Source organism: Pholcus phalangioides, unplaced genomic scaffold (assembly GCF_987345545.1).
Source record: "Pholcus phalangioides strain wild (caught in Gottingen) unplaced genomic scaffold, Ppha-v1.0 ptg000008l_1, whole genome shotgun sequence".
NCBI classification, from domain to species: Eukaryota; Metazoa; Arthropoda; class Arachnida; order Araneae; family Pholcidae; genus Pholcus; species Pholcus phalangioides.
Window position 1 is genome coordinate 27,353,389 of NW_028301601.1, and position 27,973 is coordinate 27,381,361.

The 27,973-nt window shown below is 38.9% G+C and overlaps 1 protein-coding gene across 2 annotated transcripts; it reads right to left on the minus strand.

Moving 5' to 3' along the window:
• LOC149084136 (very long chain fatty acid elongase F-like) lies at nucleotides 1-27,749 on the minus strand. Of its 2 annotated transcripts, none has more exons than XM_089234480.1 (8): nucleotides 27,667-27,749; nucleotides 7,310-7,445; nucleotides 4,999-5,183; nucleotides 4,780-4,860; nucleotides 4,241-4,300; nucleotides 3,244-3,352; nucleotides 2,270-2,397; nucleotides 1-247 (listed from the first exon to the last, which is right to left on the minus strand). In XM_089234480.1, exons 2-8 carry the CDS (start codon nucleotides 7,359-7,361, stop codon nucleotides 77-79), a joined length of 786 nt encoding a protein of 261 aa, XP_089090606.1. In that variant the 5' UTR covers nucleotides 7,362-7,445; nucleotides 27,667-27,749; the 3' UTR covers nucleotides 1-76. The 2 variants fall into 2 exon arrangements, with proteins under 2 accessions (XP_089090606.1, XP_089090607.1); XM_089234481.1 differs by lacking the exon at nucleotides 27,667-27,749 and adding an exon at nucleotides 22,663-22,684 and having other exon boundaries at nucleotides 39-247.
• Nucleotides 27,750-27,973: the final 224 nt, after the last annotated feature.

The following is a 27,973-nucleotide window of genomic DNA, read 5'->3' on the forward strand; positions in this document are numbered from 1 at the left end:
ATGAAAAAAAAAACACAATTTTTCTGCATGAAATCTGACAATACAACGTATAAAAATGAATTTTGTCTCAAATTGTTCATTTATTTTCATTTCGCGTTTTTCTCAAGAAGTTGGATCTGTAGAAATGTACGAACATGGAGAATAAGAAAACCGTCAGCACCATCATGATCATGTTCGGGACATCGAGCTCGAAGCAACCGCTGAGAAACAACGTACTCATGTACATCATTGCCAAAACAAATTGTCCCTGTCATGATAAAATAAAAATTTAAATCATGCAAATCAAATACGGCTACTATAATTCAATGTATCGTCTTTGAAAACTGATTAGTTATGCTTTATGTACAGGGTGTCGGGGCTAAAAGTATACAAAACGTGATAATAAGATGCATCATCGAGGACAGCTCCTCAAGATTATTTGCAGGTTAATGAAGTTTGATATGAGCACCCTTTGTGTCTCTGCAGATGTCTCGACGGTGCTCGATTCATTGCCAAGTGTTTAGTGGCATTTGCAGAGCGTGTTACTCATAAGTTCGGACACGGGCAAACATGAATATTTTGAGCCCATTTTCTGTTGCGTTCTTCGAGGCAACGCGAATTATTATTATGTAACAATTATGCATAATTACTGTCAAAATAAAGTTCACGTTTGGCAATATCCCACGAAAAAGGGAAAAAATACTAAAATACATAAAACAGCCCTATTTTGTGGTCCTTAAAAATTCTTTGGCTTTTCGGTACATGTCCCATTTGCCCGCGCGAGAAAAAATCAATGAACATTTGATGTGTTATTAAATCAACTACTGCAGGGGCTATTCAAAATAATGTGCGAGACTTTACATTTCACTCAGTTGTTGCACGCAGTTTGACACTCGTCACCGATTTAACTTCAGTCAATCTATATGTACGCACTGAACCTTATTCTGTGTCGTTCACGTGCTACTGCCACTACCAAACCGCACATTGCTCCTCTAAAAATTCCTCTAAGGAACGTCTAACAAACTGGTGCATGTCAGAATGCGTCGTGAATGTGTTATATCGTCAAAATTGTTTTTTTTCTCTGAGAAATGACCGTCACGTGTTCTAGAAGTGCTGGCCAACCGCACAACTTCTCAGTCCATATTCCGAGGAATTTTTAAAAGACAGGTTGCCACCAGAAAATATCGGAAGGGCTGACACGTGTCTTTCGAATTCAAAATCAAACAACTCTGCAAGTAATTTCTCCCTTATCAAGATTTGTACGTGAATTTTGAATTTTTGTTTGACCTGATTGCTGTCTGTCGAGAAACACATTTTTTGTGTCGGGAAGAAACCAACAGCTACTACTACTACTAATTAACCATGCGTGCATGTTGTATATATAAACATTCAACGGGGAATATCTACCCAAATTTGTTACACGCAAAGAACGTGTTGTGCATGTACATATGCAATTTATACCCACTAAAATGTTCATGTTGTCAGAGTTTGACTTGTTTGTTGTTTTACTGTTGCTGCGACATAATTTGAAGTAAAAATGGCAATTCCTGAATTTTCATGCTATGTAAACATCGCGTTCAAGGTCTGCATGCTCTCTGGAAATACTTTTTTTCTTCTTTTCAAATGGGAGACTGAGATTCGCATTTATTCCTGGAAGTTGGAAAACCACAGTAAAGCAACTCCAGCCCACTACCAATGCGCTGCCACTGGAGTTAGAATCTGGATCCTTGCGATGCGCAAATCAACCACTACAGAAGTTGTTTCAAATCATGCGTGAGACAGTACTGGACTGCACATGCAACTCGTAAACATCCCTGCAAGAGAATTCAAACGAAATATATCTATATGCTGCCATCTCTCTCTTACGAGAAAAAAAAACAAACTGGCAGTTTATTTGACCGTGAAATTGGAAAACCACAAAAGACCGATTCAGTCACCCACAGCGTCACCCTGTTGACATACACGAAACTCACGAAATTCTGTGAATTCACACAACGAAAATTCTGCGAAAAGCGTCTCAAAGCAGCTATTGACATTACGCAAGCGTAACCTTGGTCAAAAAATTGGGGTAGGTCGTGTAATAGACGTGGTTGCAAGTTTTGACGTGAATACATACATTCTTTATGCCTTGAATCGCGTGGTACTGTCATAATGAGATGGGTATCATCGGATTTGTCATTTAAGTATGTGCGGTTCTTTCAATATGCACAATTCTGTGAATTTGTATAAACCATTACTTTTTGGATATTTTTCACCCGGACACCTTGTATTAATAAGAGACCACACTTACTATTTGAACAGTCGTGACAATCTTCTTGAACCTCTGCAATCTGATACCTATGGTTGCCAGTCCATAATAGGCGTACATTATCATATGCACAAAAGTGTTGATGGTTATGATCACAAGAATAAATAATGCTGCAATTTGGGAAAAAGAATGTTTCACAAAATTATTGGTAAAATAATTTAATTCAGATAAATTTCATTCCAGTTTCTGTGAAATTTATCACGATGATATTAGATCTTATAATACGTTTCCAAATTCAAAAACTGTTAATAAAATTCAGAGCAATTAGGAATGAATTAAGATAATTTCGTCAGGGATTTAACTCCCCCTCCCCTCTGCAATATACCAGGGTATTTCAAAAAAGTCTCCCTGACCAGGGACGTACGCAGGATCGACCTTTGGAGTGGAGTACGAATATTTTCTTCCTGAGAAATTTCGAGTCACAAACCATTCAAATGGTATTTAAATTAATATAAATCGGTTAATATAGCATATAAAAGGTATTTTCTTTCTCCTAATTTCTCCTTTCCTACTTTTTGATCGGTATGGGGAAGTGTGCCTCACCGATGAAGTGTTTGAGTCGATATAGCTTTTGAGGATTCTTGCTGTAAACAATGACTTTCAAATGGCGCAACATAAAGTAGTCGTCGAATAAAATGACTGCTGCGCCATCTGTGAATTGCTCTTGTAATTAATCTTGTAAACCGGTGTGTGTTCAAAATTTCAGGCCTGCCCAGCAAAGTTACCCATTTATGTCACTTCAAAGTTAGTAGGAGGGGGTGGGGGTGAGGTTCCCGATTGAAACGCGTTACGAATGTTTGCGAAACATGAGAAGTTAACGTATCTTAAGACGGCAGTTCTTATGCATTCAAACTATTTTGAATATCTTGGAAAAAAAACTGAGAGTTTTTTTAGCTCTTCATTCAACTAAATGTTGTCTTTTAATGGTCAGTGGAACTGCTTTTTAAAATACTCACGTCGATTGTTGAATGAACTCAAATAGCAGGTAAAGCTCGCAACAGCTACGTGATGTAAAACGTGGAGTAGGCTCACGTGACCTTGCTTCTTACGTAGTATGAAAAACATCTAAATTTCAGAAAGAAGAAAATATATCTTTTTTGTTGTCATAATTTTCACAAAGTTATTTACAAAGACAATTTTTGTTGCTGATTTTTCAACAGTAGCTTTAAGCTTTAGTCTTGTTCCGTAACCGTTAAGTGCGTATAATCCGTGGACACGTAAAAAAAACACGAATTCCTTAATAGATGATTTTAGACCCCCCCCCCCCGAGTATTTTCCTGAAACTTTTTATCTGTAATGAGAAATAAATAATGCTATTTTTTCTTTGCAAAATTGGCATCTGCGGATTATATGCCACGGCACATCACACACAAGAAATTACGGTTTTGAAATTGTAACTTGCATATTATACGATCGTAATGAAAATCTCTTTCCCCCTCCCTTGATGCGGATTTTCTCAGGAAAATCTTTGGCTCCTGCGGACTATACACAGCAAATTACGGTAGTGAAATTTGCACCAGCGGATTACATATATATATATATACAGTACATGTAGGAAATTTACATTAAATTGTTTATCTTTTTTTTCCTTTTCTTCTTCTACAAAAAATATCCCTCACCCGAATCGACTATTTCTTGTAAAAGTGTACTTTTATGATTGCGTATTATGATCTGTAGTGAGGGAAATTTTCTTTTCCCTCAAATTCGGTATAAAGTTATGCTCAAAATGACGTTACTTAAGTATAGTATCGACAATCATTACCTGATTATCAAGTTGTTAAATATATCTCGGCATTTTTAATTATTTCCAACATTTGACAAATGTGTTAGCTGTTTCTTTCGTGTACAAAGTTGGAATCAAAAATACCAAATTTTTATAATTCCATGCTTTTTAGTAAAAATAATAATCGGAGAATATGGTTTATAATGATCGTAGAGAGAGAGAAAACTCACCGTATCCAATAAATCTAAAAACTTCAGCAGGTATAAATGCCATAAAACCATGTCTTCTTTCTGTAAAAATCCCATATACAATGCATTTAGCGCATGGTATGAACTGATTCATGCTAATGATTACTTACAATGTTATTATTTACCAGAGCCGCTCTTTGGGGTGTGCGACAGGTGAGGTAGCACCAGACCCCGCATTTTGAGGGATGGGGGTTGCACTTACGGTAACAAAAATTTCTTTCATAAACAAAATTCTGAATTTCTATCAATTCTGGAATTCTGTGAATTTGCACCAATTCTGAAATTATTTCTGTCGTGATATTCTAAATGTTCATGGGAACTGCAATTATTTCCTGCATTTATTCTGAATTTACATGCTTTTCATTTACTGAATTTTCGATTTCCCTTCTATTATAGAAGAAAAAAATCAAAAAGCTAAGGGATCCCGAAACATTATTTCATTTGAAAGCTCCCCTGCCCCCGCTATTATTTACACACCGGGCCCCACGTCTTTTAAGGGCAGCCCTGCTCAGGCTATTTACCTTTTCGAGTATTTTAACGAGTTCATTCCAGTCATCGGGACAATGGAAACTCCAATCCAGAGTGAAATGCACTGGGGCCATCTATAAAAGAAAAAAATAAATTTTCAAAAATAAATGTAGTAATAATTCTATAACATAAATTTTTTTCTTATTCTAGATAAGAGTACTTATCGGCAAAGTCGAGATTGTATCGCATAGCGTCTTGTACGAAGAACTCACCTTTGTGAATAGGTAACCATTCATAATGACTTGGAAGATGTCATACAATATAATGATGGGTTTGATATTGAAAGGCTTGCGATTTCTCATGAAAGCCGGACCATAATGAAGACATATCGCGATGTAAGCAATGATGGTCGCAATCGCTAGCGATGGGTGCGATACGACAAATCTCTGTCTTGGATCTACAGGAGCGTAAAAAAAAGTAGTACATGGTGGTTACAAGTAAACTGACACTACACAGACGCACGCAACGCTCATTCTGATGAAACTTGGTATTTAGGATGTATGGACCATGGGGGGGGGGGGGGGAGATACAATAATAAAAATAGTTTAATTTTTCACACCAGGTTATACAGGGTGTCCTGTAATTGCTAATGTGACCTGTATCTCATCAGCCGTTCGTTGTAGAGGTTTGGTTTTAATTTAGAAAATGCTCTCAAAACGTGTTCAAAAACCACCTTGTAGCAGTTTTGAGAGTGGAGATACCGTGTGCTGCAATAATATATATATATATATATATATATATATATATATATATATATATATATATATATATATATATATATATATATATATATATATATATATCATTTTTTGTACGGTCACCCTGTCCCCTAACCGCCAGTTAAAAAGTTGTTGCTCTGTCTCTTCTCAGACCAAAAAAAATTCAAGTTTCTATGCACAATATTCGTTGAAAAATTCAAATTCAAAAATCGGAGAAACGTTGTTAAAGAAAGGCATGAATGAGGGAAAGGGTTGTTGTTGTCCGTTAGTTTTTTCTGTACTTTCACAACTTTTCTCCAATTTCGAATCAAAATACCTCAGGGAACATTGTACTTGGAAGCTTGAAAGTTTTTTTTTGTTGGCTTCAGGAGAGGCAAAGAAACTTTCTAATTAGAGGTTAAAGAACATCGGGACCATATTTTGTGACACACTGTATTTTCACCCTCAAAGCTGGAACAGGGTAATTTTTCAACTCCTTTTGAGCAGTTTTTTAAATTGGAATCATACGTCGGTTGATGAGATGAAAGCCGCATTACCACTTACAGGCTATCCTGTATATATCTGCTCTAAGGCTAGAGCTTGAATTTTTCTGATTATCTCAATGGCTTTGCTTATACAGTCGAATCCTTTCATAACGAACTCCAAGAGACCGGAGAAACCTATTCGTAATAACGAAATTTCGTTATAAAGGAAATCAAGATTTTTAGAAATTGTTTCTGAGTAAACTTATCTGGAGGATCAGAAAAGTTTTCGTTAAAACGAGATTTTCGCTGTAATGGTATTCGTTAAAACGGGAATCGACTGTAGAAGTCATAAATATACATAATCCCGGTTCGGGCGTGGATGTTTACTAACACTAACAAATTCCCTGGACGGATCATGCTGATCTCTTGGTAATACCTGAGGATCACGTTAATTTAAAAAAAAATTAAATTAGTTATAAATATATTCCTCCTGTCACAACATATTTGTCAAACAAATAGGTTTTTTATTCTGTTTTAAGTGAATTACATTTCAATCCACTGCGACTTGCAGTAGTCGCCTATTTACCGTCATTGGAATTTGTTTTCACCAATCTCAACAGTAAGCTGATAACTTTACAAAGTTTTTGAAAATTTAATTTGCCATAATTAGCAATTTTACTTGACTTTGGCGGTTTTCTTTGTCTATAATTTGCTATTCTAATTGCCTTTGTCATTGTTTTTTTGAGCTATAACTTGCCATGGTTATTATGGATTCCGATTTCACGTATGTATTCCATAGATGAGATATATGGTTAGTCTATAGATATAGATAATATAATATTACTTTTCTACCGCAACACCTTTCGCGGGCCGGGAGGAACACCGTGGCGGGCCTCATTTGGAGGTTGAGCACTCCTGCTGCTTATATACACTGGTGTTCAGAATATAAATATAATTAAAACATTTTTTTTTCGTTTTATTATTTCCAAAAGCGCATGCGAAGTGTATGTATCAGTAGTTAGGTTTGTATATCTCGCGCGTACACTACTTGGATAAAGGTGTACTCGTCTCACAGCTGGACATGGAACACCTCTGCTCACTGAGCTAAGGGCTGGAACTATGCCAATAGGAACGAAGAAAACAATTAATAAATTTTGATAGTAACTTCTTCATATTTTTATAACTTACTTATACATGAAGTGGAAAATTTGTATGCACATACGTACGTCTTGAAATGCATAAGGTGAAAAAGTTTTAATTGACAGATGATGCATTTTCAAGACCATCTCTTGCATCGTAATTTATTCACAAAGGGAAAAAACAAAGGAAAAAACACTTACTTGGAGCATAAAGAAAATCGTAACACCAATCTAACAAACTTTCTAAAATCATGTTGGGAATGAAGTCGTAAATTTGGGAGCTTCAGAAAATTAGCACCGCTTTTTGATTCGCTGAAATGAATCAACTCAGGCTCATCTGAAAAACAAGGAAATAGTATTGACAAATAATTGGTTTATTTTCCCCATCGATATAATACATAAAATAATCATTCTGATTATTTTTAGACGTTAATTGTCGTAAGGAAGATAGAGCTTTGAAAATAATACTTGGTAATGAGTTTTGAGTGATTGTTCCAGGATTTTAATAGCTAAAAGTTCTTTATAGGAAATGATAAATAATGCCAAACATTAAAAAAAATGCGTAGGAAACTTGTTTATTTTTGTAAGTATACGTAAAGCCATACGTATTCCTGAAAAGCATAGGGTATTTACGTATCTCTCTAGAAATGCGTAGGAGACTTGTATTACTTGCAAATGACAAAGAAACGCATTTATTTCAAGAAAAATGAGTATGAATCATGTATTTATAACTAGAAATGTGTAAGAGCCGTGTATTTATAACTAAAAATTAGTAAGAGGCTTCTGGGATTGCGAAATGATTGTGTTCAAACATTATATTTACGATTTCTGTGCATGCTGCAATAAAAGTGTCACTTATCGGGGTATTTTGTATTTTTTTAATTTACCATTATTTTCTTTTTCAGTTAACCCTTATTATAACGTGCTTTTTGAATGGTGCTTTTAATTTTATCCGGTGTTGAAAATAAGCTAGCATTTAAAAGTAGACAAATAGATATCATCTAAGACATCAGCTATATAATATGTGAATACAAATATGATTTTGAACGCACACTACCATTGTGCTTATGCTTAATCTCTTCCAAAAGAGAATGGGATGTTTACCAGGTGTATAGAAAGTATGAATATTTTAGTACCCATCCTGTCATTGGTTAAAGCTGCATAATGATCTCAATAGCCCAACGGATTTTATGCTCATCCTGTACGCGGTCTATATCAAAACTAATGCAGTGAGAGGAGTGATAGAACACATGTAATCAAAAATTTGTCACACGAGAATGTGTGATCGATAAAATGAAGCATCGAGGTGTAACACACTAACTATATGCCTTGTTTTCCAAAACGTTTTGATGTTTTGTGGAAACCCCGTAGAAAAGATCAATGCACCCATCCCCCCAAAATAAAAAATACGATTTTTTTTTATAACTTACGTACCATACAAATGAAAGCGAATTACAGCTTTACAAAAATGAAAGTTATGGAATGGAAGAAGATGGAAACAAAACCATAAAGTACTTATGGACGCCTAGGCATCCGCGGGCCACGTCTTGAAAAACACTGCGCTAATGGATTAGTGAAGTAGATGTAATAGATTAGTAAATGTTTTGGTAAGGGTTCTCAGAGTGATTCAGATGTGCGTTCGCCGTGTCCTTGTGGTGACCCATCAGAAATATCGAGGACAGGACACATAGGGGGAATCGATGATGGAGAGTGGGGGGGGGGGGTATTCGATGGGCCCCTGTATCAAATCCTTCGGAGTAGAAACTGCTATCTTGGTGATTTCACATTTCATGGCAAAAAAAATGTGCTACACAATAGCAATCCTTAACCTTTCTTTGCCGCAACCAAAACCCAACAATCGGTCTATTTTAAATTTAAAAAACTATTATATATACTAAATATTTCTAAAATGTTTCGTTTCCAAAACAGCTGAAACATTTTCATGGTGTTTCGATCTAGGTGGGCCAACGGGGCCTGAACCCAGGGCTCAGATTCAAACAAGAGGCTCAAATTATTGTACTATTTTGAAAGCTTTTTCAATAATTCCGAAACCATTTCTTCCATGAATTCTGAATTTTAATTAATTTTGGAATTATTTCTTTGCCTAGTCTACTCCTGTCGCTCGGCGTAAAAGCCGTCACTGTTATATTCAAATAGAACCGGTGTGAATTGGCTAATGTATGGTCATACTATTCTGGACTTGAAATAAAAATATTTAACATTCTATGACATGAATGTCGCTCTCCACTTGTTAATACAAGATATACAGAAGACTGGATGTTGTGAAGATATTTATTATTTGAAAAAAAAAAAAAATCAACATCTCAAATAATAAATATCTTCACAACATCCAGTATTCCGTATATCTTGTATTAACAAGTGGAGAGCGACATTCATATCATATATATAGCCCTCTGGTGGCTCGTCGTCCATGAGCTATTAGCTGATCGGTTTCACCGTCCATTGCACGGTTCCGTTCGGCATATATACGCTCTAGCGAAGGAAAATCTCTTTCTCCTCTGTAGCTTAGTGGTCAGAGCACTCGTCCGGCAATCGAGGGACCCGGGTTCGACTCCCGGTAGAGGCAGAGAGTTTTTTCCTTCCTTAAAAAATCAACATCTCAAATAATAAATATCTTCACAACATCCAGTCTTCTGTATATCTTGTATTTAACATTCTATTTATGATTTCTGTGATGTTGCTGTAGAAACGACATCTACCGAACTCTGTTTAGTATCAAACAAGATGCTGTTTGATATGTATCTTTTTAAATTGTTCATTTAATTTTCTGTGAGGTTGCTATTTTTTAACGTTTTTGTTTCTTTGATGAATGTGTTTTTTATTTTATCCGTAGTTGTAAATTTTCCTAACACTAAAATTATATAAAGTTTATTAGTTATATAATATTTATATATATGAAAATTTTGATTCTTTATTTTGGAACTTAAAGTGTCTCACGACTCTTTCGACTTAAAGAAGTCGATTTTGCAAAACTGACTTCGAAAAATATTTCATAGGGTTGCAAATTAAATGCTTAAATTATCGTGTCAAATCGGTTAGTTTGTTTTTTCATAATTAAAGAAAGAAATACTGAATTATAGTGTAAACGCGTATACTAGAAAAAAACGCTTTGAACGCGATTTTCACAGATTGCAGTTTTTGAGTTCATCCGTAGGATTTAAAGGAAACTATATATTTACTGCCTCAAAAAATTCGGAATTTTTGCATAAAAGTGTTTAGTCGATATGTGTTAGTAGAATGGACCTCGGATTTAGCAATTGACTAAGGGGAAGTATTTTTTTTTTAAAAATGTTGAATTTAGATTTTTGAAATTTTTATTTTTTTTTTCAAACTTTAAAAATTCATAAAATTCTAACGAATGGTCAGATGATATCAAAGTCCGAGGTCTATTCTACTAACACATATCGACTAAACTTCCTTGCAAAAATTCAGAATTTTTGGGGGCAGTAGTTATCTTACGGATGAGCTCAAAAACTGCAATCAGAGTAAATCGCGTTAAAAGTGTTTTTTCTAATATTCGTTTGCACTATAATCCAGTATTTGTTTCTTTAATTATGAAAGAACAAACTAACCGATTGACACGATATTTTTAGTATTTTATTTGCAATCGCATGAAATATTTTTTGAAGTAATTTTTGAAAATTCGACTTTTTTAAGTCTGAAGAGTAGTGAGACCCCTTAAGGGCGTTTGGAATCAACTGATTCTACGGGTGAAATTGCAATCTCATTCTCCGCAAAACGATGTTGATTTTTTTGGGAAAATTTTGAAGATTTCGTTATCGGCGTAAATCGTGAGCTTCCCGCGTAAATTTCGGGAAATCAGAAATGTATCTTATTGAATGAATTCAGACATATATATCCTCACCGAGGCTAACGAATTCATTCCTACGGCAAATGACCCTGAACCTGCAGATGATAAGGGGATCATAATTTTTTTCTGCTAGGAATTATTTCGGTAAAACGTTCGAGCATGCACCGCGGAAAATAAAATCTAAAAATAAAACGAAATTGAAAACCACCAAAAGTAAAGTAGTTGTCGTCAGATCGAAGCAAATTAATGATCAGGAAGATAACCCAAAACACACCAGAAGTCAATTAGAGGTTAGCGATGAAGAAGATGACAATAATGCCGACAGAGTCAGGGCTAATTCGTCGTCTTATCCTGCCTCAGCAGTTGCAAATCAATTGTCGGAGACATCAGTTCCTTTTAATCTGAACTGTGAATTAAGTGATGATGATGAGCAAGACTCATGACGCTTTTGTTCCCGTAATGCATAAAAGTACCTACCAACATATGAAAAAATACCGAAAAATCCCCCGCTTGAGATCACACAGATATGACGAACTGGGAATATTTGGGAGGGAAGCTGAAGGAGGAATTCTGCACTGGACCGTTCAAAGGTGTTCAAGTGCGAGAACGGTTTAAACTATACGGGAATTCACAGAAGGACTGGGTTCAGGTCACGAGATTTCTTTAGAACAATAAGTTTCAATACCACACATATCCCAGATAGAAAACCCTCAAGGTTGTGGTGAAGGGCTTGCATTCATCTTGCTCCCCAAACGCGATGCAGATGAGACTAGAAGATCCGAGGATGATGTCACTCTCCGCTATCCATACAAAGGTTTTTGACAGCTGACTGATGCGAAGATATATTTTGGAAAGAGAGAAAATTTAACTGCCCCTGAGCAGAGAATCGAACCCACCGGGAAAAGCCCGGGTACCAATAAGACCTAGGTTTCACCAAGTCGACTTGGTAAAATTCCAAAATACGCTTATAAACATTTCATTTCGTACTTTTACCAAGTCAAAGCCCATTTTAAATGAATCCATTAACCATCATGAAGATATATGCTAACACTTATTAATTAATCAATCAATAAATATAATTATTTAGTGATTACAATCAATTAATAAATAACTAATTGAACTATTTAAAACCACCATATTAGTTCCTGACGCTAATTTATAATTATCAGAAAGATAAATAATTATTTGATTTAAAGTTCATTCTGTTGCAAGTAAAATGATTAAATAATTTACCCCGATCCAAACCCGTCATTTCAACTTTATCCAGGATGGGGAGACAAAGAACATGACTATATATATATGCATATATAGAAAAATGTACATTATGAAAAATTGATTTTTGTGAAACTCACCAATACCAGTTCCATAGGCAGCTGTAATATGCAGTTTAGTGAGAAAAAAAAACTTAAAGTTTCATTTTTTGTGTATGAAAACTGAAAAAAAATTAATTATGTGAATTGGAAATTGAAAATTTCAAAACTTTAGAATGAAAAAAATTGAAGACTTCAAAAATGAATAATGTCTAAGGCCCTCATCGCGAGGAACACCCTGACATTGGCTTAACACAGAACATTTCTGAGAACATTCCTTGGCCTCCAAAGCCTAAATAGATGCTCGATCCCCCCGACGTTCTGCTGTAGTACCAAGCTAATTGAATTCTTCTATATTTTTGAATTCAATGGTACTAAGTTAACCACTATTAACGTCCTTCTTTTTTATGTCATTTCAAGCGTCGCCCCTACGTTTTAGAAAATTTGCCCTTTTTTGCTCCCATTTTCAGGTTCACGGAAATTATTTTCCTTTTTATCTGGGGATTTTTTTTTCACTCCAAGGTCGGGGAACTACCGGCCTATTAAACTATAAAAGTTTGATAAAAGTCCTTTTATAAAACTTTTACGGTGTAATCCCGGCCTCAAACACATATCACTGCACTCTTCGACCAATCACCGTCAAAATTCCCAGAATACAAGGACTCAAGTTGCCGTCGGACTGGGCAGATGAAATTCTATGCCCCAGGGTAACATGAGAAAGACCAGTCCGAGAAAACAGCTCTGGAAAAAACAAAACTGCAACACCCGTATTGGAAATACTGTACCATTCTTTGATTCCGAACACCAGCCCTACGACGCCGAACCCCGTCAAGCCAGGAATTATACACGACTGCAGCGAAGAAAGGAAGTTGAAAATATGGCAGGCACCCGTGGGGGGGAGGAACAGTGATCTGTGCTGTGACTTTTCGCGCGCGTGTGTATATTGATATACTGTGATATAACGCGCTGCTCTGGTGAATGGTAGCTGGATTCTGGTTCTGATTCAACTGAGTCTGACAATTTTTTTTTTTTTTGCAGTCGAAAGTGTATGCAAAAGGTACAGGTAATATACGCATACAATGTACATAAATTGGAATATAAAAATAGTTATATGTATTTATATCAACGTGTCAATATTTGTTTGTGTGTCGAGTTATGACGGGCTGGACTGATTTGCGCCAGTATTTTTCAGTCAGTGAATGTAATACTGAAAGTTGTAGAATACTGTATTGTTGTTATTATTATTATTTCTTCTTTTTTTATACGCAAGGGGCACTAAATACCCCCTCAGGGCACTAAATGTTAGGGGCACAATACCCCCTCAGGGGCACTAAATGTTAATGGTGCTTCCTGGGGTAAAATAGGTGGTTTATTTCATTTACACTGCTGGCCACCCAAATTGCAACACCAAGAAAGACAAGAGATATCGCAACAATATTTATTTTATAGATAACATGTTGACCAAGCATCAAATGATTAAATTTATAGACTTCTGTGAAGTGTGGTTCCTGCCAAAATCAGTAGCCAGAGTAGCCGCCATTGTTGGAGATCACCGCTGCCATACGCCTCGGTATTGATTCAAAGAGACTTTGGATGTGTTCTTGGGGTACAGCAGACCAAGCAGCTTCCACGCGTTGCCAAAGTTGATCTGGTGTGGCAGCTGGGGATGTAATCTGGGTCAATCGTTGAGCAACCATGGACCACATGTTTTCTATCGGCGAAAGATCCGGAGAGCGAGCTGGCCAGGGAAGCAATTCAATCTGGCGATTGACGAAGAACCTTTGGACAATGCGTGCCACGTGTGGTCGCGCATTATCCTGTTGAAATATGGCTGTGGGCAAGCCCTGAAGGTAAGGAAGGACAACTGGCTCCAACACCTCGGAGATGTAGCGCTGGCTTTTTAAAGTACCGGCAATGCGTACTAGAGGAGTGCGAGAGTGATATCCAATACCACCCCATACCATAATACCCGGTGCAGGACCAGTGTGGCGGTGCATAACGCAGCTGTTCAGCATCCTCTCTCCACGGTGTCTCCAGACTCGAATCCGACCATCGTGGTGTTGCAGACAGAAGCGTGACTCGTCAGTAAAGGCAATTTCATTCCATTGTGCCGTCCACATCCTTATTTCATCGCACCATTGGCGGCGGAGACGTCTGTGGTTCTGCGTCAAGGGTAGACGAAGCAATGGACGTCTTGCGGACAGACCACTCTGCTGTAAACGGCGTCGAATGGTACGCGCAGACACTGGATGATGCGGTACAGACTGAATGTGCTGTGCTATGGTTCGTGATGTGGCTGAGCGATCCGTTACTGCCATACGCACAATACGCCTGTCATCACGTGAAGTGGTGCACTGAGGTGGATGCGATCGAACACGTCGGTCCGTCGTACCCTCCTGCATCCAACGATCACATATCCGCATTACAGCTGTTTGGTTTCGTCCAACACGACTACCGATTTCCCTGAAAGATAATCCACATTCTCGGTAGGCCACTATCCTTCCTCTGTCGAACTCGGATACTTGATCAAAAGATGATCGCTGTTTTCTACGAGGCATAATTGATCGTTTTTTTGAAAAAACCACAAGAAAAACACAATTGCCGTACTTCAAATCGTCGAAATCTCCAAGCTTTAAATAGCGCTTTGAAGTGGCGCCACAGGCGCGCGTGATGTGTGTCTGCGCTGAAACTCTAATCATTTGCATATCTCACCTCCGCTAATGCATGTTGTAAATTTCATATTATTTGCATGCTTCCTTCAGGGTGTTGCATTTACGGTGGCCAGCAGTGTATTTTATTTCTTTTCCCTCCACAATCGAGTATGATATCAGGCTCTACGAGACCGTCCATCCCTTTGGGAAAGAGCCCAAACCATTCTAAGATGGTCTCTCTGGGCGGTCATGTCTGTCTGTTTGCTCACTAAGAGCTACTTCCATGTACTAAACTGTATGTGTGTGGAGGGAGTGTTGCTTCTTACATTCAGAACTGAAATAGGATGCAAACAACTCAATGCTGATTCCTGTGGCCAAATCACCACTGGCAAAAAAATGCAACGCTCCCAAAAGAAAATAAAAAAACCATGAGGATAGAAAAAGAAGATCTCTCGCCCTGCTTGAGGCAAAGTAATATAACTAACCAGACTATGTGGGAAATCCATTATAAGCGATGGGAGACGGATTGTTATTTTATCTTTTTTTTAGGGGTTCTTTTTTGTGAAGGAAAGACTCGGATAATATAACTTGAAAAGATAGTATAATAGTCTCCGTTGGAAATCGAACCCAGTCCTCTTACAATTTATGTACTAAGAATAAAGTCTGGTCACGTCAGAAGACAATTTTTCTTTCAGAACACAGCCTATTGCCAACTTATTTACAACGTTTCGGACTCTCCAACAACAACTTCTGTAACTGTGTCTGTAAAGGTGACCTATTGCACTATTTCACACAGTGCCCGTACACCAGCGTGCTTATTTTCCATCTTACATAAAATTTAAATATAAGGATTAATTAATTAATAAGGATTTACAAGTAAATCCATCTTACATAAACATATGGAAGAAACAAATCATTAGGTCGCAAGTCCTCACTAAACAGATGGAAAACCTTATATATTCTATGGAGACCCATATGCACACCAAGACTAGACCTTCTGCTAGCCTACCTCCCGACTCGCACACGCCCCTACGACTTCAATCTTATCAGATTACTCGCCGCCTATAACTCGAAGCAAATCCCTGCTACGGAATAGACTAACAATATATGTGATCAGAATTCAATAATCTCTGTATTATATAGTATACGCTCTGGTAGCGTATTGCATTTCTGACGACTAGCCATATGTGATTGGGTTATCTGATGTGCACATTTTTGTTTGTATTTTCGTCTCTGAAATGTTTGGAAATTGTGGCCTGTGAATGGGATGCACATATGTGTACTGTTTTATTTTGCACGTATGTATAATTATAATCTCTGGAATGTTTAGAAATTGTGGAATGTGTATGGCATACACATATGTACTATTTCATTTTGCTTGTTATTATACTGTGCTTGTGTGTATAACTATTTCTGAAATGTTTGGAAACATGTGGAATACGTATGGGATGAGCATATATGTATTATTTCATTTTTCATTTTAAACATATTGAAAATATGTTTCCCGGTGATGGCTCCTCGGTTAGAAGTCCCGTAGGATATGGACCGAACTATTACACGGTTAGTTACTTAGTTAGTTAGTCCTCTTACAATCTGAGCAAGCGCGCTGTTAGGAGAGATTATTATTGTGGTGTGTTAGTACAGTGGCACCACATCAGTTTTGCAAATTGAGAAAAATAACGTCACCAAGCGTGCTCGAGAATGGATATATCCTCCATTCCCAGTTTTCGAATCCGGTAAACCTACTATATTTATCATTACTTAGCTATAAGAGCGTCACCTGTCGGGCTAATACATAAAAAAAATTTGATTTTTTTCTCGTTCTTGTTATGTACTAGCTACAATACCCGGCGCTGCCCAGGTATTCTTAAATGAGGCTTTTTGGATCATGCTATATCTCCCTCTTTCTTTGAGGGACATGCAAACCGTGTCTAAGTTAACCAATATGGCGACGTCCTGCGCGACTCATGAAATAAACAAATCTAAATTTAAAGAAACGTAGAAATTAATAGTCCTCCCCCCCTTTTTTTATGGGTGTTAGGCATTTTAATTATCTGCCTGTTTCAGCTTTCAAAAATGCTTAATTAAAGCTGTGGAATTTTTTCGATGCACTTTTTACGGGTCCATAATTAATTTTAAAACAACCTAAACTGTATGAATTGATGCAGTTGAATATCAGAAGATAATACGGAGACATTAATTTTTCATGCTTGAGAAGATATAAATAAAAAGTTGAAATCAATGTTATTACATGAATACCCAACTCAAAAGTAGGTCCGGCTAATTACTTCATATTCAATCTCCTGGGCTTCGTATATCTCTAAGCAAACACAATATTTCAGAAATCGGGAATTCTATACAATTTTTAAAATTATTGATGTGGCGGAAAACCCCACCAAATTTCAGCATTTCTACAGTAAAATCGACAATTTTAACAGTGATTTCTATGAGTCTCACCCTTTTCCTGACCCTCAAAGCGATGCTGATGATGATTATGACGTCTATTCAAAAAGCCTCACTACTGAGAGTATTGAAATGTAATTGTATTGAAAAGTAGTATTCTGTAGTATTGAAAGTATTGGCAAACCATTATAACGGCATAAACTATTATACATATACATATACTAACAGGATTAAAGAAGTGACAAACCATTGTAAAGGCATATACACGTCTGAAACGCATTGCTAGGGAACCACGGTAACCAAAGTAAACGTTCGGAAAGTGATTGTTGAGGCCCGAAAACCATTGTTGCCCTACCGTTTTTTGCCCATTTGGGGCACTTACCCTGCTCTGACAAAAATTTAAAGTAGCCTATCGTTTAAGTCGGGTCCCATTTGGTATATATGCAAAATTTGGCGACGATCCATCTGAAATTGTAGATTTGTATAGAGAACATACACACACACACACACACACACACACAGACAGACAGAAAGTCAATTTTATATATATAGAAGATAGATAGCTCAAATATTAATGTTATTGCAAGGGTATCCACCTCAAAAGTGGGTCTGGCTCATTATTTTATATTTAATTTTCTAGGTTTCGTATCTCTAAGCAAACTCAATATTTCGAAAATCAAAAACTCAATTTAATTTTTAAAATTATTCATGCGGCGGAGAACCTTACTAAATTTCCGCATTTCTATGCTAAAATCGGCAATTTTAACATTGATCTAGAGATGATTGATTATCTAACATTGATCTATGGGAGATCGTGTTCGTTCGCACCGGGTCACGTGGTTTCCTCGCAATAGATGCTCCTTCCAGTTATATAAGCTCGTCGCCCCCCAGATCGATTTTATGGAATACGCTGTCGCCGACAAACCCGAGTTATCTCGCCAATGAACTTGAATACGCTCTCGCCGACTAACCCGAGTTATCTCGCCCATGAACTCGAATACGCTCTCGCCGACTAACCCGAGTTATCTCGCCAATGAACCCGAATACGATTTCGCCGACTAACCCGAGTTATCTCGTTGATCGAATCTAATACGCTCTCGACGACAAACCCGAGTTATCTCGCCAATGAACTGGAATACGCTCTCGCCGACTAACCCGAGTTATCTCGTTGATCGAATCTAATACGCTCTCGACGACAAACCCGAGTTATCTCGCCAATGAACTGGAATACGCTCTCGCCGACTAACCCGAGTTATCTCGCCAATGAACTGGAATACGCTCTCGCCGACTAACCCGAGTTATCTCGCCAATGAATTCGAATACGCTCTCGCCGACTAACCCGAGTTATCTCGCCAATGAACTCGAATACGCTCTCGCCGACTAACCCGAATTATCTCGTCGATCGAATCCAATACGCTCTCGACGACAAACCCGAGTTATCTCGCCCATGAACTCGAATACGCTCTCTCAGACTAACCCGAGTTATCTCGCCAATGAACTCGAATACGCTCTCGCTGACTAACCCGAGTTATCTCGCCAATAAACTCGAATACGCTCTCGCCGACTAACCCGAGTAATCTCGCCAATGAACTCGAATACGCTCTCGCCGACTAACCCGAGTTATCTCGCCAATGAACTCGAATACGCTCTCGCCGACTAACCCGAGTTATCTCGCCAATGAACTCGAATACGCTCTCGCCGACTAACCCGAGTTATCTCGCCCATGAACTCGAATACGCTCTCGCAGACTAACCCGAGTTATCTCGCCAATGAACTTGAATACGCTCTCGCCGACTACCCCGAGTTATCTCGCCAATGAACTCGAATACGCTCTCGCCGACTAACCCGAGTTATCTCGCCAATGAACTCGAATATGCTCTCGCCGACTAACCCGAGTTATCTCGACAATGAACTCGAATACGCTCTCGCCGACTAACCCGAGTTATCTCGCCAATGAACTCGAATACGCTCTCGCCGACTAACCCGAGTTATCTCGCCGATGAACTGGAATACGCTCTCGCCCACCAACCCGAGTTATCTCGCCGATGAACTGGAATACGCTCTCACCGACAAACCCGAGTTATCTCGCCAATGAACTGGAATACGCTCTCGCCGACTAACCCGAGTTATCTCGCCAATGAACTGGAATACGCTCTCGCCGACTAACCCGAGTTATCTCGCCCATGAACTTGAATACGCTCTCGCCGACTAACCCGAGTTATCTCGCCAATGAACTCGAATACGCTCTCGCCGACTAACCCGAGTTATCTCGCCAATGAACTCGAATATGCTCTCGCCGACTAACCCGAATTATCTCGTCGATCGAATCCAATACGCTCTCGACGACAAACCCGAGTTATCTCGCCCATGAACTCGAATACGCTCTCGCAGACTAAGCCGAGTTATCTCGCCAATGAACTCGAATACGCTCTCGCTGACTAACCCGAGTTATCTCGCCAATGAACTCGAATACGCTCTCGCTGACTAACCCGAGTTATCTCGCCAATGAACTCGAATACGCTCTCGCCGACTAACCCGAGTTATCTCGCCAATGAACTCGAATACGCTCTCGCCGACTACCCCGAGTTATCTCGCCAATGAACTCGAATACGCTCTCGCCGACTAACCCGAGTTATCTCGCCAATGAACTCGAATACGCTCTCGCCGACTAACCCGAGTTATCTCGACAATGAACTCGAATACGCTCTCGCCGACTAACCCGAGTTATCTCGCCAATGAACTCGAATACGCTGTCGCCGACTAACCCGAGTTATCTCGACAATGAACTCGAATACGCTCTCGCCGACTAACCCGAGTTATCTCGCCGATGGAATGCAATACGCTGTCGCCGACCAACCCGAGTTATCTCGCCCATGAACTCGAATACGCTCTCGACGACAAACCCGAGTTATCTCGCCCATGAACTCGAATACGCTCTCGCCGACTAACCCGAGTTATCTCGCCAATGAACTGGAATACGCTCTCGCCGACTAACCCGAGTTATCTCGCCAATGAACTCGAATACGCTCTCGCCGACTAACCCGAGTTATCTCGCCAATGAACTCGAATACGCTCTAGCCGACTAACCCGAGTTATCTCGCCCATGAACTCGATTACGCTCTCGCCGACTAACCCGAGTTATCTCGCCGATGGAATGCAATACGCTCTCGCCGACTAACCCGAGTTATCTCGCCGAGGGAATTGAATACGCTCTCGCCGACAAACCCGAGTTATCTCGCAGATGAACTCGAATACGCTCTCGCCGACCAACCCGAGTTATCTCATCGATCGAATCTAATACGCTCTCGCCGACAAACCCGAGTTATCTCGCCCATGAACTCGAATACGCTCTCGCCGACTAACCCGAGTTATCTCGCCGATGGAATTGAATACGCTCTCGCCGACAAACCCGAGTTATCTCGCCGATGAACTGGAATACGCTCTCGCCCACCAACCCGAGTTATCTCGCCGATGAACTGGAATACGCTCTCACCGACAAACCCGAGTTATCTCGTCGATGAATTCGAATACGCTCTCACCGACTAACCCGAGTTATCTCGCCGATGAACTGGAATACTCTCTCGCCCACCAACCCGAGTTATCTCGCCGATGAACTGGAATACGCTCTCACCGACTAACCCGAGTTATCTCGCCGATGAACTGGAATACTCTCTCGCCCACCAACCCGAGTTATCTCGCCGAGGAACTGGAATACGCTCTCGCCGACTAACCCGAGTTGTTATATCACCGATGAACTCGAATACGCTCTCGCTGACAAACCCGAGTTATCTCGCCGATGAACCCGAGTTATCTCGTCGATGAACTCGAATACGATCTCGCCGACCAACCCGAGATCGTATGGCGGATGGCAGCACACTACACATAACAAGCATTACAAAGATACAAACTTCACATAGGTTCACAACATATACACGTAACATTCCATCAGGCATCAATTTGTTAGAAGTCTGGAATGTGGACGACTTCCATGCATGGTTTAGTAGCGTTGAGATCCTCTTCTGGCCTTTTTCCGCTTCAATCCATCACGTCTCGCCACAATTCGCCGTGCCGTGTCTAAGTTAACCAATATGGCGACTTCCTGTGCGACTCATGAAATAAACAAATCTAGATTTAAAGAAACATAGAAATGAATATATACTTTTCTTTCCTTTTTTCCTTTTTTAATGTATTCCTTTTTGCTATGTATTTCTATCCCCCCCCCCCCATCCCAAACTTCAAGTTAATTATCTGCCTGTTTCAGCTTTCAAAAATGTTTAATTAAAGCTGTGGAATTTTTTCGATGCCCTTTTTACGGGTCCATAATTAATTTCAAAACAACCTAAACTATATGAATTGATGCAGTTGAATATCAGAAGATATAAATAAAAAGTTGAAATCAATGTTATTACATGAATACCCAACTCAAAAGTAGGTCCGGCTAATTACTTCATATTCAATCTCCTGGGCTTCGTATATCTCTAAGCAAACACAATATTTCAGAAATCGGGAATTCTATACAATTTTTAAAATTATTGATGTGGCGGAAAACCCCACAAAATTTCAGCATTTCTACAGTAAAATCGGCAATTTTAACAGTGATTTCTATGAGTCTCACCCTTTTCCTGACCCTCAAAGCGATGCTGATGATGATTATGACGTCTATTCAAAAAGCCTCACTACTGAGAGTATTGAAATGTAATTGTATTGAATAGTAGTATTGTGTAGCATTGAAAGTATTGGCAAACCATTATAACGGCATAAACTATTATACATATACATATACTAACAGGATTAAAGAAGTGACAAACCGTTGTAAAGGCATAAACACGTCTGAAACGCATTGCTAGGGAACCACGGTAACCAAAGTAAACGTTCGGAAAGTGATTGTTGAGGCCCGAAAACCATTGTTGCCCTACAGTGTTTTGCCCATTTGGGGCACTTATCCTGCTCTGACAAAAATTTAAAGTAGCCTATCGTTCAAGTCGGGTCCCATTTGGTATATATGCAAAATTTGGCGACGATCGATCTAAAATTGTAGATTTGTATAGAGAACATACACACACACACACACACACAGACACACACACAGAAAATCAATTTTATATATATATATATATAGATATAGATAAGATATATATATATAAATATAATTTTCAGATACTTACGTTATCATAACAACATTTGGGTGATTAAAATAAATAAATTAAATAATTAATCTCATTTGATTTAAAAAAAATCGTCTGACACAAAAAGTGAAGTCATTATTTATATAAAATTTATGGCACATAACTTCAGGCCAATAAGTTTACTGAGCAACTGGAGTAAAGTCTTTGAAAAGATTGTCGCAAATAGACTTACACAATTCATCAATGAAAATCATTTAATTAGACCCGAACAACACGGGTTTCGGCCTGATCACTCTTGTGTGACATAGCTGGTTAGAGTCTCAGAGTTCATAAATGAAGCTTTTAACAATTTTGATTTTGTGGCTGCATCATTCTTAGACATAGCAAAAGCATTTGACCGTTGTGATTATGCTACATTGCTTTCCAAACTCATTGACTTAAATATGCCTCCGCATATGGTCACATTCTTCTATCACTATCTTTTAGGTCGAACTTTTCAAGTAAAAATTCAAAATACACTTTCTTCAATAAAACAAATTCATGCCTCTGCGCCTCAGGGCAGTGTGTTGGGGCCACAACTGTTCCTGCTACACATTAATGACATACCTTGTCCCCAAAATGGCATAATATCTTTACTTGCAGACGACTGTGCAGTTTTGTGCAGTAGCAGGGATGCAAATCAGGCCTTCAACAATTTACAAGAAACCATGGATGAAATAGAATATTGGTGTGATCAATCTGCCATCCAACTGAATAGTGACAAATACAAATTTTTATGGTTCACTAGACGTCGTAAAATACCGGACAGACGACTTCAAATTGGTACACAATCTTTAAGCCCTGTTAGACAAATAAAATACTTGGGCTGTATCCTCAACAAAAATCTATCTTTCTCTTCACACATTGATCATGTAACAAACAAATCTAATAGAATTATGGGTATGCTCAATCGCATCACATTTCCACAATACAAAACTTTCATTAAAGAACAAAATTATTCTTTTTAAATCCATAATAAGACCTACTCTACTCTATGCTTCGCCAGCTTGGGCGCATGCTTGTAAAACGAATATCAAAAAACTACAGACTATGCAGAACAAAATATCAGAAGATTTGTTGGAGCCCCTTGGTTTGTTCGCGGAATAAACATCAGACAAGACTTGGACATACCTCACATATTCACATACATTAAGAAATTAAACAATGATCAATTCGGGCGAATGTTTAGTTCCCAATTCGAACATCTGAGGGAAATTGTTGACTATGATGCTGACTGCTTAAGGAAATATAGGAGGCCCAAACAAATTGGGCGCCTTACATGGGAGAATTTGTAAAGATGCTTTCTTCTACAAATCTCATTGTATACATACTATTTTAATACATAAATTCTCTCATTCAATTGTATATACTCACATTACTTGCATACTATGTATCCACTTTTGACATTTATTCGCATCTATTCGATTTGTATCTTCTCATTATTGAATTTTGTATATACACATATATTTCCCAATTGAACTTGCATATTGAACTTGGCCTGCATATGATGTACATTTGAAAAAGGTGTAAAAAAAAAGAGCGAGAAGACTCTTTTCGAACTTTGGATTGTTTTGCTTACATAAAATTTGTCAATAGTAAATCCCCATTAATTTCTGATGCACTGAGTTGAAACAGAACTTTATTACCTGTATTGCATTTTTGATGTTATTGCTGGGGTTTTTTGCGTCACGACTCCCATGTGATGTTTTTTCCCCCCATTCCACTTCGAATAGATGTTGCTAGCTGCAGATTGTGTGACCTGCTTCTGTGAACTGTGGTGTCATTTGCCTGCTTATAGCCAGATCATGACTTTTAACCAATTTGACCAGTTCTTTTTACATACACTACACATTCATGCAAACACATATCTATCTACAAACATGTGCACACTTTCTTCTTCACAGGCCTTCTTGGCCAGTTTTTATGCCGACAGTTGGCCCTCGCGGCCTGGGAATCGGCTTAAAGTTCAATTCTGGTCTGGTCTGGTATAAAATTTACTTATAGTTAACATTTCAGTTTTTATTTTGTATAGTTCGTTTGTGCTTTCGGCCCTTGTGTGACTAGGGCCCACCAACAGCGGCGTACGGTGTATGGACCTTACGGGGCCATTCAAGTATTATTTTGAACCGTCGGCAAATGTTTGACCCTCCCCACCTTATCAGCTCTGCCCTCGACTCTGTAACGCATATTGATGGGATCAAACACGTACGCACCTCCGGCGATCAAAACCATTTTTATTAATGAAAAAAAATTCGAAAGAAAGTACCTTTGTATGTTACTAAATTTCTATGGATTTCAATGTTATTTGAATGCTAAGAATTCAAAATTTCCCTTTTTAAGAAATTCATTGCGATTCACCCACTAAACCATATGGGAAACCCTTGTCCCGCGGACGAAATGTGGCCCTAGGGGTTATCTGATGTGTGCTCTGCCCCCTCAAATCTAATTTTGTGAAAATGAATTAAGCGGCACATTTTCAGATCACTCAAGTAGGCCCATGGCACATTCACAGATCACTTAAATGACCCGCGACCCATTTGCAGAACACTCAAGCGATCCGTGGCACATTTAAAGATCTCTTGAATGACATGAAGGGTGGTTGATGACGTAAGCATCATCCAAAACCTCCCTTCTCCCTCGTCATCAAAAGTCAGCAGATAAGAAACCCCACCACCCCCTTCCCCTTCGACGTAATACTTGAACAGCCCCTTAGAAGGTGGAACGCAATGTATATCGCCCAGAGATTTCTCGGTTACCAACCTTGAAAAGCATTTTCAATTGATCGAAATTATTCAAGATAGCAAATATAAATGCATTTTCCTGTACCCCCCCCCCCCCCCGTGTACGGCTCCGAATAGAATGTACGCAAATTTAAAAATGCATTCGGTCATTTGTTCCATTTGTTAAAACTACATAATGACCTGATAGGCCTACGCATTTTATGCTCACCCTGTATACAGGGTGTATGGCAATTGATGAAATTAGCAGTGATAGAACACACCTCTCATGCATTTGTTGTACGAGAAAGCGTGATCAAAAGTGAAGTGTTGAGACGCAGACACAGTAATTAGATGCATTAATGCAGTGTTTCTAAAACCGGGATCAAAAACTATAAAATTTTTGGAAAAGTTCATTCATAAAACTTCAAAGTGCAAGTAATAAGCGTAGTGGTTACATTGGAGGTTTATTGGTTGATTTTTTTTTCCAAGTTTTATCAGAGGGCTTTTACAAAACTTTTATAGTGTAATGCTGGCCTTAAACCTTTTAGATATCGCGATCACCCTGTAAAAAAGATCGATATGTACCCTTCCTCCACACCAATAAAATTTGAAATGTATTTTTTTTTATATTATTTGCTTGTTATAAAAGCTGAAGTGAATTTCAGTTTTGCAACATTAATGCGAAGGAAGTGAATGAAAATGATCCACGGACCCCCTTGGGGATCCGCGGAACACAGATTCAAAAACACTACAACTTCACCAACCAACTCCGGCCATGTTGCAATTTCAACATGTTACAATATTAGGTGCCACCTATCGGTGCGAGCCAATTAGGGAAAATATCTTGGTTGTATTCTTTCACCAGATCGAACCTGGAACCTGACGACACTAATTTTTTCGGCGAGGTCCTGAGTGATTTTAGTGAGTGTTGCGTTCACAATACCCTCAAGATAAACCCTCAGAAAGACGTCAAGACAAGAAAGATGAAGAGATCGATAATGGGGGTGGGGGCATCGAGAGACCGTCTGCGCACCCAATTCCCTCAAAGCAGAAACGTACTACACGTCTCTCTCATTGATTTCACGTTTCATGCAAAAAATGGGCTAGAGCCATCACCCTACTTTATCGCACATCTCAACCCCAGTCATATCGCTATACAACAATTTACTATTCATGGAGTTGGGTGAGAAATGAAAATTCCATCTATCGGGTGATCACCCCAGGCTCTATATAGGCTTGTTAACTAGGATCGACATGTATTTTCGAATGATTGATGGCAAGTCCATGGAAGAAAAAGATACGGTTCCCTGTATTGCTTTATCCAGGGATCTTCACCATATGGCCAGCTGGCTACATATGGTCGCGGGAGCTTTTTATCTCGTCACCCCCCTTACCCCCGATGATTTATAGATTGTTAGATAGATAGATAGAACCGCTCACAACCCCGGACTGATGCAAAAGCACCTTACTTCCGTTACCTCAAAAGAGGCAGAGTTGTGTCGGAAAAGTTAGCAAAGATTTATACTGGTGGCTCCCCTTGCCCCATGCTCGCAAGTTTCGAATCACTCGCATCGTTCTCCCCCATGAAGACAGCTATAAACTCAATGCAACATACAAGCCATTTGACAAAAATGTGTGACTGAATCCAATGACTAGGGAGAAAAATTGCACGTGCGCCCAGTGGCACATAAGGGCCGGAGACCGCAGCCTGGGATTTCGAAAGAAGTATGGAAAAGACTTGTGGGCAAAAAAGAAGAAGAAGAAGCTGCATGTTGAAGTGAGAGAGATTTGAGAATGTGATGATTTACAAGAAATCCCTTTTAAACATTAAAAGAAAACTAAAGAAAAGTACGTACAAAAAATAATTGCTGCTGAAGAGGTTTTGATCAGGCCTAACAATTAAAAAAAAAAATCCACGCATAACCAAGCAAACAGTCATTTGTATGCTTCCGTATTTGGAAGCTAGATTGCAGCACGTCACTGGCAATACAAAACAAACTTCACGTCAGATTGAAAATAAAGACTCACCGGGCTGTTAAGCCGCGGTCTGTTAATTCTTTCTGACGTTTCATCCGATGGCCCTCACAGCTGCGGACGAAACATCAGAAAGAAATGGCAGGCCACGGCTTAGCCCGTGCCTTCAGCTCCGTAGCTGAAGAAATCCAACTTCGTTCAGACGTGGATCCAGAGGGGGGAAGCGATACGGACAGCCGCTCCTCCAAAGATCTAAGCATTAATGTAAAATCTTGTCTCCCCGAACAATTGAACGAACTTATACATCTCTCTCCCATCACACACACAATCAGTAAGTTCATTCATATTTTAAAACGAATCGCTGTTCGTGTTTGAGCTTATTCCAAATAAGGAAGCGACTCCAATTTATAGGCAAGGGAATGACTTAAGTAAATTATTTCATGTAAGCCAATATGAAGTTAGGTAACATCTTACATAAATCAAATCGGGTACAAACAACTTACCTGAGTCTTGAATAATCCTCTCCCAAGAGGTAGTAGTAGTGTTGGTGGCTGCAAATGCAATTTTTCTTATGGCAAATGCCTGTGCCCCCTTGTTGTTTTTCCTGATTACTTAATTTACGTTGGGTGTTGGCTAATTTGCTCTGATGGATATCGTCATTAACTTATTTCCGTGCGTTTCTCCATCCCGGAAAAAAAATCGAAAATATCTTGTTAGAAAAGTGAGAAAATAGACTTTTTTGTTTCTTTTTATACGTGGATACGTCTTTTAAATGATCTGGTGATATTGGGTGCATTCGCAGAAAAATGC

Excerpts from the sequence above, each read along its gene's own strand:
- LOC149084136 (XM_089234480.1), bottom strand. The coding sequence starts at position 7,361 with ATGATTTTAGAAAGTTTGTTAGATTGGTGTTACGATTTTCTTTATGCT. Across the intron at positions 3,353-4,240 it reads TTTTAGATTTATTGGATACG|ATGTTTTTCATACTACGTAA; the intron begins GTGAGTTTTCTC and ends TCTGAAATTTAG. Across the intron at positions 2,398-3,243 it reads GAGTTCATTCAACAATCGAC|CATTATTTATTCTTGTGATC; the intron begins GTGAGTATTTTA and ends CCCAAATTGCAG.